Source organism: Eubalaena glacialis, chromosome 13 (assembly GCF_028564815.1).
Source record: "Eubalaena glacialis isolate mEubGla1 chromosome 13, mEubGla1.1.hap2.+ XY, whole genome shotgun sequence".
In the NCBI taxonomy this organism is placed as follows: Eukaryota; Metazoa; Chordata; class Mammalia; order Artiodactyla; family Balaenidae; genus Eubalaena; species Eubalaena glacialis.
The window spans coordinates 72,537,375-72,554,668 of NC_083728.1; the positions used below are offsets into that span (position 1 = coordinate 72,537,375).

The following is a 17,294-nucleotide window of genomic DNA, read 5'->3' on the forward strand; positions in this document are numbered from 1 at the left end:
TCTCCACCTCCACACAGAGCAATTCCCTGGTAGAAGATGTTTCAAGGCCATTGCTAGCTCTTGAATGTGACAATTATTTTAGAAACACAGTGAGTTTTCTTTCTTCTGTTTAGTATTCATACTACATTTATCACCCTCACACTTGGTTGCTTATAAAAATCCCATCATTTTTAGGGAGAATATTTATTATTCTCATTTATAGACTCAAAGGGCTGAAAAAAGAGTGCAAAATTACTTCTGAACATAGCCTGCTGGTTGAGGAAGCTGAAGTAGGAATCATCTGGCATTGTTAGGAGCCCCCAGGGATAAATGTGACTTTCTCTTTTGTGTAGCCTAGGTTAAGGAACAAATCCAGGCCCCTCCCATTGTAATTCAACACCCTAATCACTTTTTAGGACGCTGAACAGCCATTTGCTTAGGAAAGCATATTAGGAGAGCCTTTGTGGCCACTGGCTGGAACAATACTCAACCACCAGCAATGGGGTCCCCAAAGAAAAGGATCAGCCTGTTTATGTGGAGAGGCAGGAAGTTATTCCCTTCCTTCTAAAGGCTATCACCCCCTTTACTACTCCCTTGGCCTCAAGTAGATTCTCCTTTTAGAAAGAAGCAGCTTGACCCATTAATGGTTCCTGCCTTCCAAAGGGCTACCAGGACCAGGGATGGGCTGGCCTGACTTGGGGGGGATGCAGTGACAGGGACCTGCTGCCAGTGCCGGTCTTTCATCCCTGGGTTGCAGGAAATGCTGAGGATAGGGATGTGCTGCTTGAATTTATCAATCTTGATTTTCACATTCTCTGCTAAGCGCCTGGGTGCAGGCAAGTCAGCTAAGGTCTTGGTCAATTTATATATCGTCCTCCACATAGTCCCTATTTCCTCCACGATTTCCTCAGCATTCAGTAAAAAGAGGGGTCCTGAAATAGAAAAGATGGGGTGAGGGAGAGGTCAGATCACCAAGTAGTGTTAGTCGCATGTACCTTTAATTCCCTGAATTTAGAATTGTGTCTACGGTATGGATATTGGAAAAAGCACAGGCTTTAGAGCTGGGTCTGAAACCTCTACTTAGCCACTGAAGCCTTGGGGATACTGACTGAACTTTTCTAAGCCTCAGCAGTCTCACCTGTGACACAGGGGTAATACTGGATACCTTGGAGGGTGACTGTAAAAATTACATGAGATATGTAAAGTGGCTAACTTATCGCCTGGCATACAATGCAAGAGTAGTTAGGGAATCAGTTGTTAGTATAAGTTATAGATGCTATTACAGAAGTATCAAAAGGTGCTTCACAAATGCTGTGAAATATTTACAACTGGGGAATGTGGATGAATAGGGACATAGGAGTTAACCGTACAGTTCTGACAGCTATTATGTAAGTTTGAAATTATTTAAAAATAGATTATCTTTAAAACAGAAAATGACACCTCATTTATAAAAAAAAAAACAACTTCACCAAAACATTCACTCATCTTCTCCTCCTTTTCTTTTACAGGTATCTTTTAGCATTTGGGTTTTCACATTCAGTCTTTCCATGCTGCTGCTTCCTTCCCCTTTGTTATTTCAAACTAGTATTAACTCTTGCATTATGATGTTGCTAATTAACTCAAAAACACTTTTCTTTCAGGGCTGCCAGGACTAAAAATAGATTCATTCATATAGCTTCATTAATTAATAACATGCTTTATCAACCTAACATTTTTTGTTAAGTAATAAAATATTAAAATTTTTTAAAAAGAAGAAAAGAAATATGTATGACTTCCATACAATATATAAAAAGAATAATACACCATGTCCACGTGGGGTTTATTGGCAGAATGCAAGGTTGATTTAATATTTGAAAATCAAGCAATGTAATATACCATATTAACAGTCGAAAGAAGGAAAATCACATAATGTAAATTGATGCAGCAAAGGCATTTGACAAAATCCAATATCCATTCATGATAAAAATCTATAAACAAACTAGGAATACAAGAGAACTTCCTCAATCTGATAAAGGGCACCCTATAAAAACCTACACTAACATTACATTTTTGTATATATTAAATACGTACAGCTTTTTATATGTTAATCATACAAAAAAAGTGGTTTAGAAAAATAAAAAGTTGTTTAAAAAAATAAAAGCAAAAAACCCATACTTAATGGTGAAAGATGGAATACTTTCTCCCTAAGATCAGAAACAAGGCAAGGATTTTTATTCTCATAACTCAATTAACAGAAAGACAGCTGGAAAAATCCCAAAATACTTGGAAATTAAGCTACATACTTCTTAATAACACATGAGTCAAAGAAGAAATATCAAGAGAAATTTAAAAATATTTTGAGCTAAATGAAAATAAAAATTAACATCAAAAGCTGTGGGATGTCACAGCCTAATGGTGAAAAGCTGAAAGCATTCCTGCTAAAATCCAGAAGAAGACAAAGATGCCCACTCTCATCACTTCTATTCAACATAGTATTGGAAGTCCTAGGCACAGGAATCAGAGAAGAAAAAGAAATAAAAGTATCCAGATTGGAAGGAAAGAGGTAAAATTGTCATTATATGCAGATGACATGATACTCTATATAGAAAACCCTGAGGATTCCACTCAAAAACTACTAGAACTGATAAACGAATTCAGCAAGGTAGCAGGATACAAGATTAACATACAGAAATTGGTTGCATTTCTTTACACTAACAATGAAATATCAGGAAGGGAATGTAAAAAAAAAAAATCCTTTTTAAAATCGCATCCAAAAAAATAAAATACAGTAAGTCCCCTACATACGAACCTTCAAGTTGCGAACTTTCAAAGATGCGAATGTGCATTCGCATGTCCAATCACGTAAGTTAGTTCATGTGTCTGGCATATATTGTCACGTGCGTGCATCTTCTACAAGTGGTTGTGCTTTTGTGTACTTTACTGTACAGTACTGTATAGAGTACAGTAGTACAGTATCACTGGATCATTTTTTAAAGTGGGTAGATAGAATTGAATCCAGCAAGGAACCAGAACCTGTGCCATCAATGTCAGGCGTGAGTGAAATTGCAGCTTGCCCGCCATCTCCTATTGTTGATGATCCTTCAGCTCTACCATCTCCCACCTCCTCTCCCTCCTCTAGTCAGTAACTCTTCTTGCCTGTTCACTCGATGTCAGCCGCTGTATGCCAGCTGTTTTACTGTACTACTGTACTTTTCAAGGTACTGTACTGTAAGATTAAAAATGTTTTCTTTGTTTTTTGTGTTTGTTTGTTATGTATTATTTGTGTGAAAAGTATTATAAACCTATTACAGTACAGTACTATATAGCCGATTGTGTTAGTTGGGTACTTAGGCTAACTTTGTTGGACTTACGAACAAATTGGATTTACGAACGTGCTCTCAGAACGCAGCTCGTTCGTATGTAGGGGACTTAACTGTACGTAGGAACAAACCTGAGCAAGAAGGTAAGAGACTGAGAACTATAAAACATTAATAAAGGAAACTGAAGATGATCCAAAGAAATGGAAAGATATCCCATGCTCTTAGACTGGAAGAATTAATACTGTTAAAATAGCCATACTACCCAAAGCAATCTATAGATTTAACGTGATCCCTATCAAATTACCCATGACTTTTTTCACAGAACTAGAACAAATAATCCTAAAATTTATATAGAACCATAAAAGACCCAGAATTGCAAAAGCAATCCTGAGGAAAAGAACAAAGCAAGAGGCATAACCCTCCCAGACATCAGACAATACTACAAAGCTGCAGTAATGAAAACAGCATGATTATTGGCACTGAAACAGACATATGGAATGGAACAGAATAGGTAGCCCAGAAATAAACCCACACACCTACAGTCAATTAATCTTCAACAAAGGAGGCAAGAATATACAATGGAAAAAAAGACAGTCACTTCAGCAAGTGGTGTTGGGAAAGTTGGACAGCCACATGTAAATCAATGACGTTAGAACACACCCTCACACCATACACAAAAATAAACTCAAAATGGATTAAAGGCTTAATATAAGACACGACACCATAAAACTCCTAGAAGAGAACATAGGCAAAACATTCTCTGACAGAAATCGTACCAATGTTTTCTTAGGTCAGTCGCCCAAGGCAATAGAAATAAAAGCAAAAATAAACAAATGGGACCTAATCAAACTTATAAGCTTTTGTATAGCAAGGGAAACCATAAACAAAATGAATGACTGACAAGGGCTTAATTTCCATAAACAAAATGAATGACTGACCAGGGCTTAATTTCCAAAACATACAAACAGCTCATACAACTCAAAAACAAAAAACCAAACAACCCAATCAAAAAATGGGCAGAAGCACTAAATAGATATTTCTCCAAAGAAGATATACAGATGGCCAAAAAGCACATGAAAAGATGCTCAATATAGCTAATTATTAGAGGACTGCAAATCAAAACTACGATGAGCTACCACCTCACTGATCAGAATGGCCATCATTAAAAAATCTACAAATAATAAATGCTGGAGAAAAGGGAACCCTCCTACATTGTTGGTGGGAATGTAAACTGGGGCAGCCACTATGGAAAACAGTATGGAGACTCCTCAAAAAACTAAAAGTAGAGTTGTCATATGATCCAGCAATCCCATTCCTGGGCATATATCCAGACAAAACTATAATTCAAAAAGATACATGCAAGGCTTCCCTGGTAGGGTAGTGGTTAAGAATCCACCTGCCGATGCAGGGGACACAGGTTCTAGCTCTGGTCCAGGAAGATTCCACATGCTGCAGAGCAACTAAGCCTGTGCACCACAACTACTGAGCCTGCGCTCTAGAGGCCACGAGCCACAACTACTGAGCCCATGTGACACAACTACTGAAGCCCGCGTGCCTAGAGCCCATGCTCCGCAACAACAGAAACCACTGCAATGAGAAGCCTGCGCACCACAACGAAGAGTAAGCCCTGCTTGCTGCAACTAGAGAAAGCCCGTGCACAGCAACGAAGACCCAAAGCAGCCAAAATAATTAATTAATTAATTAATTAATTTTAAAGAAAGATACATGCACTCCCCCCCCGTTCATAGCAGCAGTATTCACAATAGCCAAGACATGGAAACAACCTAAATGTCCATCAACAGATGAATGGATAAAGAAGATGTGGTACATATAAACAATGCAACATTACTCAGCCATAAAAAAGAATGAAATAATGTAATTTGCAGCAATATGGATGGACCTAGAGATTATCATAGTAAATGAAGTCAGAAAGAGAAAGACAAATACCACATGATATCACTTATATGTAGAATCTAAAATATGACACAAATGAACTTACCTACAAAACAGAAACAGACTCACAGACATAGAGAACAGACTTGTGGTCGCCATGGGGGAGGGTGGTGAGGGAGGGATGGATTGGGAGTTTGGGATTAACAGATGCAAACTATTATACATAGAATAGATAAACAACAAGGTCCTACTGTACAGCACAGGGAACTATGTTCAATATCCTGTAATAAACCATAATGGAAAAGAATATGAAAAAGAATGTTACATATAACTGAATCACTTTGCTGTACAGCAGAAATTAACATAACATTGTAAATCATCTATACACCAATAAAATAAATTTTTAAAAAGTTGTGGGATATAGGGAAAGAAGTATTTAGAGGGAAATTTATAGCATTGAATATATATATTAGAAAAGACCTAAAATCAATAATCTATGCTTCCACTTTAGGAAACTATTAAAAAAGAGCATATTAAATCCAAAGTAAGGGCTTCCCTGGTGGCGCAGTGGTTAAGAATCCGCCTGCCAGTGCAGGGGACATGGGTTTGAGTCCTGGTCTGGGAATATCCCACATGCTGTGGAGCAACTAAGCCCGTGCACCACAACTACTGAGCCTGCACTCTAGAGCCCGTGAGCCACAACTACCGAGCCCACGTGCCACAACTACTAAAGCCCGCGCACCTAGAGCCTGTGTTCCGCAACAAGAGAAGCCACCACAATGAGAAGCCTGTGCACCACAACGGAAGAGTAGCCCCCACTCGCCGCAACTAGAGAAAGCCTGCGCACAGCAACGAAGACCCAACGCAGCCAAAAATAAATAAATAAATAAATTTATTTTAAAAAAATAATAACAAAAAAAATAAATCCAAAGTAAGCAGAAGAAAACAAATAATAAAATGAAAACCTGGTTCTTTTAAAAGATCAATAAAATTGATAAACAGCTAGCTAGGCTAACAAAGAAAAAAGAAAAGACACAAATTACTGACATCAGAAATGAAAGAAGAGACATCATTGCACATCTTATGGACATTAAAAGGATAATAAAAGAAGACCATGAAATACTCTATGATCACAAATTTGATAACCTAGATTAAACAGACCAATTCCTTGAAAGATACAATTTGCCAAAATTCACACAAGGAGAAACAATCTGAATTGGCCTATATTTATTTAAGAAACTGAATCAATAATTAAGAACTTTCCAAAACAGAAAGCATCAGGCCCAGATGATGGTGAATTCTGCCAAACATTTAAGAAAGGAAAAATACCAATTTTTGTACAATCTCTTCCAGGAGACAGAAGCAGAAATACTTCCTAACTCATTCTATGAGGCCAGCACTATCCTAATACCAAAACCAGACAAAGACATTACAAGAAAAGAAAACTAAAGACCAATATCTCTCATGAACATAGATGCAAGAATCCTCAACAAAATGTTAGCAAATTGAATCCACCTATATATACATTATATATTAACATATATATAAAATTATACACCACAATCAATTGGGACTTATTCCTCGCATGTAAAGTTGTTTCACCGTTTGAAAATCAATTAATATAATTCATCACATCAACAGGCAATTGAAGAAAAATTACATGATCATATCAGTAGATTCAGAAAAAGCATCTGAAAAAATCCAATACCCATTCATAATAAAAACTCTCAGCAAATAAGGGATAGAGGAGAAATTCCTCAACTTGATAAAGAACCTATAAAAACCTACAGCTAATATCATACTTAATGGTAAGAAACTAGAATCTTTCCTGCTAAGATCAGGAAAACAGCAAGAATGTCCCCTCTCACCACTCCTTTTTCAACAGCATTCTGTGGTAGTCCTAGATAATGCAATATGACAAGAATAGGAAATAAAAGGTATACAGACTGGGAAAGAAGACATAAAACTTTGCTTGCAGATGACATGATCACCTACATAGAAAATATGAAAGAACCAACAGCAAAAAGAAACCTCCTGAAACGAATTCACAATTATAGCAAGGTTGCAGTATACATGGTTAATACACAAAAGTTAATTGCTTTCCTATATATTATTAATGAACAGTGGATTTGAAATTAAAAACATATCCATTTACATTAGCACCCCCAAAACTGAAATACTTAGGTGTAAATCTAACAAAATATGTACAATGTCTATATAAGGAAAACTACAAAATTCTAATGAAAGAAATCAAAGAAGAAAATAAATGGAGAAAAATTTAATGTTCATGTGGATAAGAAGATTCCATATTGTCAAGATGTCAGTTCTTTCCAACTTGATCTATAGATTCAACACAATCCCAATCAAAATCCCAACAACTTTTTTTTTAGATACTGACAAACTGATTCTAAAGTTTATATGGAGACATAAAAGACCCAGAATAGCCAATATAATATTAAAGGAGAAGAATAAAGTTGGGAGACTGACATTATCCAGCTTCAAGACTTACCACATAGTTACAATAATCAAATGTGGTATTGGCAAAAGAATAGACATATAGGTCAATGGAACAGAATAGAGAGCCCAGAAATAACATCCACAATAGTCGACTGATCTTTCATAAAGGAGCAAAGGCAACACAATGGAGAAATGAAACTTTCCAACAAATAGTTTTAGAACAACTGGATATCCACATGCAAAAAAATGAATGTAGAGGGACTTCCCTGGTGTCGCAGTGGTTGAGAATCTGCCTGCCAATGCAGGGGACACGGGTTCAATCCCTGGTCCGGGAGGATCCCACATGCCATGGAGCAACAAAGCTCGTGTGCCACAACTACTGAGCCTGTGCTCTAGGGCCCACATGCTGCAACTACTGAGCCTGTGCACCACAACTACTGAAGCCCACGTGCCTAGAGCCTGTGCTCCACAACAAGAGAAGCCACTGCAATGAGAAGCCCGCACACCGCAATGAAGAGAAGCCCCCACTCGCCACAACTAGAGAAAGCCTGCATGCAGCAATGAAGACCCAATGCAGCCAAAAAAAAAAAAAAAATGAATGTAGATGGAGACCGTACATCCTTGACAAAAATTAATCAAAATGAATCATGGACTTAAATGTAAAATGCAAAACTATAAAACTTCTAGAAGATAACATAGCAGAAAAATCTAGATGACCTTGGGTTTGGTGATAAATTTTTAGATACAATGCTAAAGGCATGATCTATGAAAGAAATGACAAACTAGACTTTATTAAAATTTAAAACTTCTGCTTTGTGAAAGACACTGTCAAAAGACTGAAAAGACAGGCCAAAGACTAGTAGAAAAAATTGCAAAAGACATATCTGATAAAGGATTGCTGTCCAAAATATATAAAGAACTCTTAAAACTCAACAGTAAGAAAACAAACTTAATTTTAAAATGGGCAAACCCCCTCCCCCAACCCCAACTGTTTTAATATACACTAGCAATGACCAATTAGAAACTGAAATTTAAAAACATATAGCTCTATAAAAAGAAATACATATAAATTTAACAAAACACATATAGGATCTGTACGCTAAAATCTACAAAACACTGACAAAAAGAAGTCAAAGAAGAGCAAAATAATTAGATATACAATGTCCATGGATTGGATGATTCAATTAAAGATGTCAGTTCTTTCCAAATTGATTTAACGCATTTCCAATCAAAATTCCAGCAGGTTTCTTGTATATATAAATAAGCTGATTCACAAATTTTATGTAAAAGATATAAAGACAAAGGCACTGTAATAGTCATAATAAAATTTGAAAAAGAGATTGAAGTTATATGACAGTCTCAAAAAGACAAAACTATAGTAACAATGAAGAGATCAATAGTTGCCAGGTGTAGGGAGAGTGTAATTATGAAGGGGTAGTACAAGGAAGTTTATTGAAGTCATGGAACTGTTCCATTTTCTGATCGTGGTGAATCAATACATATGTTAAAATTCATAGAACTGTATGTCAAAAATATCATTTTTACTGTATATGAATTTAAAAAATAAAATATAAAAAATTTAGAATACATTGTCTCTTTCCAACAAAACAACTTGCTAAATTATAAATACTTCCTTAACACCAGAACTATTTTGTGCCTCAACCAACAAAAAGCATCATGTTTAAAGGTGACACTCTGGGGACTTCCCTGGCGGTCCAGTGGTTAAGACTTTGCCTTCCAATGCAGGGGGTGAGGATTCGATCCCTGGTAGGGGAGATAAGATCCCACATGCCTCGGGGCCAAAAAACCAAAACATAAAACAGAAGCAATATTGTAACAAATTCAATAGAGACTTTAAAAATGGTCCACATCAAAAAAATCCAAAATAAATAAAGCTGACATTCTGGAAGAATTCCCATTAAAATCAGGAATAAGACAAAGATGCTACTATTAACTACTGTTTAATTTGGAGGTGCTAGTCAACACAGAAAAGTGAATTTTAAAAGGGGTGTGAAAGTGATAAGGTAAAATATCCTAAATGTATAGATATGATCAAGTACTTCAAAAAATAAAAAGCATCAATAAAAATATTACTCACAACGGAAAATTATTTAAATAAGGTGGTTTAGTAATAGAGAAAAAGTGGGAGAGCAAATGAATAGCCTTTTATAAAGTAAGGAATTCAACTGACCAATTTTTTTTTTTTTTTTTGGCTGCGCGGCATGCAGGATCTTAGTTCCCCAGCCAGGGATGGAACCTGTGCCCCACCCCCTGCAGTGGAAGTGCAGACTCTTAACCACTGGACCGCCAGGGAAGTCCCAAGAATGCTTTTTAATAATGAAAAAGCATACTTAAAAGTTGTGAAAAAGAAAATACCACTTTAAACATCAAATGAGCAAAAAACGTTCTTAAAGCTATTACTTCCCAAGTTTGTTGAGGGTATGAGGAATGGGCCCTCAAATACTGCTAGAAGAATAATAAATTAAAACATGTAACTTTTCTGGAAGGCAATACCAATAACAAAAGCATTTTCTAAAATTCTAATAATTTTTATTACATCCCTTTGATCTAGCCGTTTCACTTTTGGTAATTTATCCTAAGAAAATGATCATTATTGTATACTGAAAATTGGCAACAAAGATGTTCATCACAGTTGTTCTTATAATATCGAAGCACTGGACTTCCCTGGTGGTGCAGTGGTTAAGAATCCACCTGCCAATGCAGGGGACATGGGTTCGAGCCCTGATCCGGGGCTATTCCACATGCTGTGGAACAACTAAGCCTGTGCACCACAACTACTGAGCCTGCACTCTAGAGCCCGCGAGCCACAACTACTGAGCCCGTGTGCCACAACTACTGAAGCCCATGTGCCTAGAGCCCGTGCTCCGCAACAAGAGAAGCCACCGCAATGAGAAGCCCACGCACCGCAACAAAGAGTAGCCCCCACTCGCCGCAACTAGAGAAAAGCCTGCGCGGAACAACGAAGACCCAATGCAGCCAAAAATAAATAAATAAATAAATTTTAAAAAATATTGAAGCACTGGAAATAAGCTAAAGGCTCAACCCTGGAGGTCTCAGATTTTGTCCTCTGCTCCTAAATACTCTCCCCAGGTGATGTCATTGATGGTTTTTAATTGTACTCTTACATATCAATTATTACCCAATATAAATCCCACCCCAACTATAACTTCAATCCAGACTGATATACTGAACTGCTAATTAATATTCCCATTTGGATGTTTGCAGACACCTAACTCAGTGTATTCAAGCTGATGGTTTTTTCCCAACAAATCTGTCATTTCTCTTATTCAGTGATGGCATTATCCACCAGACTGCCTGAGCTAATAATTTGGAATTCACCCTAGGTGCTTTCTTCTCCCTCTCTGCCCCCTGCCCCATATCAGATCAATCATTAAGTCCTGTTGATTCTACCGCCTCAACCTCTCTCTAGTGTCCAGGATCTATAGTAAAAGAGGTAGTTTACAGATATCTATGGCACTCTGGCCTTTCCTGCATCAGCGTAATAGGGGAACTGCCATCTTATTCTCCCACCACCTGCCTCTCTGAGTCACTGCCCAACCCATGGCTGTGGGTGGCTGCCTATTCTATTTTACCCTAGCAATAGATCTGGCGCTTTGATCCCCACCTTCCATCATTATCACATCAGAAAAATTTAACTATGGTTGCCTTAATCCAGAGTATGAGAATATGATAAAAAGCACAGCCAGAATCTGAGGTCCCAATCTTATTTCAGAACTGGCTGGGTTGAATCTGCTACCCCATCGCTATCTTGCCCCAGCAGAGTGAGAATGCGGTATACCATTCATCCATTCCTCCGACTTGATGCTAAACTCGTAGGCTGTCACCCACAGCTGCTCGTAAGGCACTTTGTTGGTCATCACGGTTTGTAGAAGAGGGAAGGTACTCTTCTCCTTTTCCAACAGCTCCTCCTCCTTATTGATCAACTGCAGGGCAAAAGGGGATGCTGTTTATTGGGTGGGTGGTTCTCCTGAACCCTAGAAGCCACCATGGCAAGTTCCCCAGTGCTTTGAAAGCCAAGTTGAGGAAGATGCGCGTTCATCTGGAGAGTAAGACAGGAAAATAAGGCATGAACTCAAGCAAGAATGTCCCTGTGCTACCTCTGAGGGCCATGGCAGCTGAGATCTAGCTGGGGGAAACTTTATGATAATTTGCCACTTGCTCCATCACCTTGGCTCCAACTGTATCATATCCATATCCCCATTTTCCCAATTTTCATATATACTTTAGTTAAAGTACATATGAAACTGTTAACACAATGTTGCCTTCTTGTGCTGAATTGCCTCAAAGGTAAGAACTTTAATGATTAAAGAACTTACCGGTGAACTTCAGGGGAAGTTACTTAGCTTCTCCAAGACTTACTTCTCCCATTTTAAATAGGGATAAGTGAAGATACAGTACCTACCACAAAGGTTTATTATGGATATTAAGTGATATATCACATATGAAGTCTTTTGCACATTGTGCACATAATACATGCTCAATACACGTGAGCAATTATTCCATTATAATTCTTCTTTGTGTACTCAGTGACTAACAAAAAAGCTGGTATAATGTAGGGGTGTGGAAAAAGGTAGTTGAAAGCACCAGTGAAAGAACTGGTCAATCAACTAATACTATCCACCTGACAGGTGATGTTAGGAAAACACAAAACCAAGGGCCAGAACCAACAGAGCAGTACGGTCATAAGTCCCCATCCCAAGACCCCAAACCTCAAATTCCACCAGTGCTTGATCTAGATTCTTTGAAAGCTCATTAAGCTTTTCAACATTGTTCTTCATTTCTTCTGTAGTCATCACTTCACGTTTCCTAAAACCTTCCAGTTCCTTGTTGTAGCCCTCAAGTTTTGCCTCAAATTCTGAGCATCTGAAAGTAAAGACAGCCCAATCACATTTGGACTTTCCATTTATCAGCATTGCTCACCCAATTCAAGCCTAGGGAGAATTTGATCTTCTGATACAATGTATGTAAAACTTATAAATATATGTTATTGTATATAATTTGTAATCCCACCTCCCAGAGACAGCTGCTTTGAACCTATGGTGGTTAAATATTTCCAGGTGTTTCTCAAAGAGGTAAATATATATTAAAAATATATATTATAATACACATGCTATATAATATATACATGTATAAAATTTATGTGTATACATATTATTCATTTATCCATTAGGTATTTATTATTAAGTGCCTAATATCAAGAACTGCTCTAGGCATTAGGAATGTATTTGTGAAGTACACTATGAAGCTCCCTACCCTCACAAAGCTTGTATTTTAGTTTGGGGAAACCCAGACAGTAAACATATATGGATGGATGAATGAATGGATGAATGGACGGACAGATGGATGGATGGATAAATCCATACATAGATAAAAATGAAATAAGATATTTTTGATAGTGATAAATGTTCTGAAGAAAATAGAACAGGGCAGAGTGCCTAGTGGATGCAAGTGAAGGGTTACTTTAGCTAGAGTGATCAGGGAAGACTTTTCCAGAGATTTATCTACTTCATCCATATTATCAACAAAGCAGTTCTCAAATTTACTTCTCCCTTTTCCTAACGAGGTAGATTAACACAGTGTTAAGTGGACGGGTTCTAGAGCTGGACAGGTTAGGTTCAAATCCCTACATTGCAACACAGTAGCTATGTGACCTTGGTCAAGTCCTTTAACCTCTGTATGCCTCAGCTAAAGAAAACAGGGATGTATGATAAAGTACCCACTTTAGTATTAAATAAGCTAACATATACAAAATGCTCAGAATTAAGCCTGGTACATAATAATCACTATAAAAATGTTTAGTCTCGTTCACTAGAATTTAAACTCTATCAATGCAGTTTTAACCTCCTTAATGCCTTTTTGTATCTCCAGCACTTAGAAGAGTGTCTGGCATAAAACAATCAATACTCATTGAATGAATAAGGGGATTTGCCATTCAGAACAGCTAGAGTAACATACCATAAATTAAGAACACTTAATTCTGTTATGGCAGTTTTTATGTTTTTTTTTTTTTAAAGTAATTTAAGAGAGTTAATTTTCAATGGTTTGATTTGGGTTTTATTTCTAATTGCACTGTGTGGTAAGCAGCCTCTGGTAAGGTCCCCAAAGAGCCACACCTCCTGGTACTTCATATCCTTCTGTTACTGTCTCCTTTTGAGTTGGGCTAGACCTAGTAACTCACTTCTAACAAAGAATATGGCAAAAGTGATGGGATGTTACTCCCAAGATTAGGTTACAAAAAGACCGTGACTTTCTCTCTCTCTGTCTCTCTCCCTCTCTCTCTCTCTTTCTCTCTCTCTGAAGGAAGCCAGCTGCCATGTTATGAGATACTCTGTGGAGAGGTCCATATAGCGAGGAATAGAGGGAAGTTTCTGGCCAACAGCTTATGAGGAGCTGAATCCTACTAACAATCATGTGAGTGAGCCTGGATGTAGATCCTCACCCAGTTGAGCCCTAAGATGAGACTGCAGCCTTGGCTGACATTCTGACTGCAACTTCATAAGAGACCTTGAGCCAGAGGTATACTGCTAAGCTGCACCTAGATTTCTGACCCACAGAAACTGTGAGATAATGAATGTTTGTTGTTTTAAGTTGCTATTTTTCAGAATGATTTGTCATGCAGAAATAGATAACTAACACACACTATTATAACAGAGTATGGCCAATATCGTTTCTGCTTCTTTAAATATTTGTTCTTGGGGAGGGGTTCCTAAAATATGGTCAATTTTTGTAAATGTTCTAAGGACATTTTAAAAAATAAATTTATTTATTTATTTATTTTTGGCTGTGTTCGGTCTTCGTTGCCGCGTGTGGGCTTTCTCTAGTTGCGGCGAGCAGGGGCTACTCTTCGTTGCAATGCGCAGGCTTCTCATTGCAGTGGCTTCTCTTGTTGCAAAGCACGGGTTCTAGGCATGCGGGTTTCAGTAGTTGTGGCACGCGGGCTCAGTAGTTGTGGCTTGCAGGCTGTAGAGCGCAGGCTCAGTAGCTGTGGTGCACAAGCTTAGTTGTTCCACAGCATGTGGGATATCCCCGGACCAGGGATCGAACCCGTGTTCCTGCATTGGCAGGCAGATTCTTAACCACTGCGCCACCAGGGAAGTCCCCTAAGGACATTTAAGAATAGTTTTTTCCATTGTAGAGTAGAAGGTTTGATACATATCCAACAAATTAAGGTTCTTAATTATTTACTTCCATTATCTCCTTATTCAAGTTTCACTTCATTTATTTTTAATTGATTAATTATTTGATATAAAAGGGTTGATGACTGCTTTAACATTATGTCACCCACCTAAGTAACCATGTTTGAATCACTAATGTTTTTGCCTTGACTTTGACTCTATCTGATATTAATATGGCTGACTCTGTTTTCTTTTTCCTCATATTTGCAAGCAGTACTCTTGCCCACAGACAAACTTAAATTTTCTTTGCTACCTATTAGCACAGGAGATCAGGGACAAAGATTAGTAACAGGATTTATATCAGTTATTAAAATTTTATAGGAAATAAAGAGGACAGAGGAACATATTAAATGACACCACAGAGGTGCAATCAGGAAAGTCTAGATCTGGGGACAAAAGACTTGGTTTCTTTAATAAATAAATTACAAGGAAAAAAACAAAGGGGATGGAGGGGGGACCTACAGATAAAAAGAAATCTAAGAGACATGTCAACCAATTGCAATGCTGTAGACATTTTTGAATTCTGATTCAAGTAAACAAACCATAAAAAGAAAAAAATTAATTAGATCATTTTGGTCCCCAGATTAAAAACCATCAGTGACTTTCTACCATACTTAATAAGGAACCCAAACTCATTACCATGACTTCAAGGACGTGCTCCTCTAACTCTTCAGCCTCCTTTTATAGCTACTCTCCTTCTTAGGCAAAGGTATTCCCATGGTGGAGCCATTGCTCACGCTATGCTCGATGCCTGGACAGGACCCCCTTCTACTCTCTCCCTCCCCACATCTTCCCTTAATGGGATCCTTCTCATCCTTCAAGTCTTATTTACATGAGCCCTTCCCTGACTTGCCCATTGAATGCAATCACTGTGCTCTGTTTCCCTGTTCTTTTCCTTCATAGAGCTTCCGTATTTATCTGTTTTATCTTCCATCTCCCATGCCCCTTTTGTTCTCTGTATCCTCAGAGAAGAGGAATGGAGACAGGAGCCCAAGAGGAAACTGGGCAAGGCGGCCACTGCCACCCTCTCCTTCCCCTGATTGTTTTTCACCAAAGTCTTAAGGATTCAGAGATAGAGAACATTAAGTGCTATGAGAGACAGCCTGCTTCTTCTCAGATTTTTGTTTTGTTTTGTTTTGTAATAATCTCTGATTTTAGACTCTGGTAGGTATTAATTTTAGAGAATATCCTTACTGGAAAAAAGTCTCATTCATTCACTCATTCATTCATTCATCAAAAGAGTAAGCACCTGCTATTTGCAAGGCACTGTGCTCTATGTGGATCCCAGAACACAATCTGGGTACTCCCCCTAAGGCACCTTTCTTTCTTCCCAGAATATGCACTCTTATGGCAAAGAGCAGCTCACATTCCTGAGATGTCCGTCATGTATATTCCAGGTCACTTCCAGGCCCGTGGAACCTACCACTGAGTGGAACAAAACGAGGGGAAAGCTGATTCTCCTGTTATCTACACAATTAGGTGCTGCTGGGTGCCTTTTCACATTGTTAAGATTCTTCTTGAGGCTCCAAACACAGACACACACACAAAGATAAATCTCTGATAAAAGCACTCTTGAATTCTTCCCAGAGGGAAATAGTATACAAACTCAGTGATTATTGTAAAATATTATGATTATTATTGTTTTAAATTTCTTTTTTTTAATTTTATTGAAGTATAGTTGATTAACAATATAATTGATATATTGGTCTCAGGTGTATAACACAGTGATTTGATATTTTTATAGATTATACACCATACAAAGTTATTATAAAATATTGACTCTATTCCTTGTGCTGTGCATTACATCCCTGTAACATAACTGACAGTTTGTACTGTTTATAACTGACAGTTTGTACTGTTTTAAATTTTTTATAATTGCTTAGCACATTACAGTTTCTAAAGTGCTTTCATGTCCATAATATATACATATATAAATGTATGTCATTAGTAAATAGTAGATACTCAGGAAATTCAGTTAAGTAAATTGAGTTCTATTTGTGGGACCACCTGGAGTCTATGGGAGAATAATGCAAGAATTTTAAAATGGTGGATTGGTCAGAATTCTGGCAGGAAATAGAATTCACTCTGATGTTCAAAGAAAGAGACTTTAATTAAGGGACTACTTACAGAGGTGAGATGTGGGTACGGTTAAAGGAACAAAGAGGGGAGAGTGAAGCACCCAGAGACTAGCCTCAGAGGGAAGCCATTATGATCCCTAGGGCTGAGGGGACAATGAGAACTGGAACCACGGAGGAGCAAGAATTGTCATCCAGGAGGGAGGCAGCTACTGGCCAGGGCCCCAGGAACAAGCAGGGAGGGAGAGGGGGAGAAGCCCAGCAGTCACTCTCTAACCTCCTGAGTGCTCTCCACTGGCCTGGCCCCGTCTGGATCCAACAGACACGGGAGCCAGAGGCTACAGACTGCAGGTATCAGCCAACCAGGCATGGAG

At 38.0% G+C, this 17,294-nt stretch overlaps 1 protein-coding gene across 1 annotated transcript in view; it reads right to left on the reverse strand.

Annotated features, from left to right (window-relative positions):
* The window catches only part of DNAH3 (dynein axonemal heavy chain 3), a 203,145-nt gene that overhangs the window by 138,585 nt on the left and 47,266 nt on the right, over positions 1-17,294 (reverse strand). Inside the window, exons 16-18 of the mRNA XM_061209863.1 lie at positions 12,380-12,533; positions 11,449-11,593; positions 700-911 (exon numbers count right to left, since the gene is read on the reverse strand). Coding sequence (XP_061065846.1) covers positions 700-911; positions 11,449-11,593; positions 12,380-12,533 — 511 coding nt within the window. The remainder of the gene's footprint in view (positions 1-699; positions 912-11,448; positions 11,594-12,379; positions 12,534-17,294) is intronic.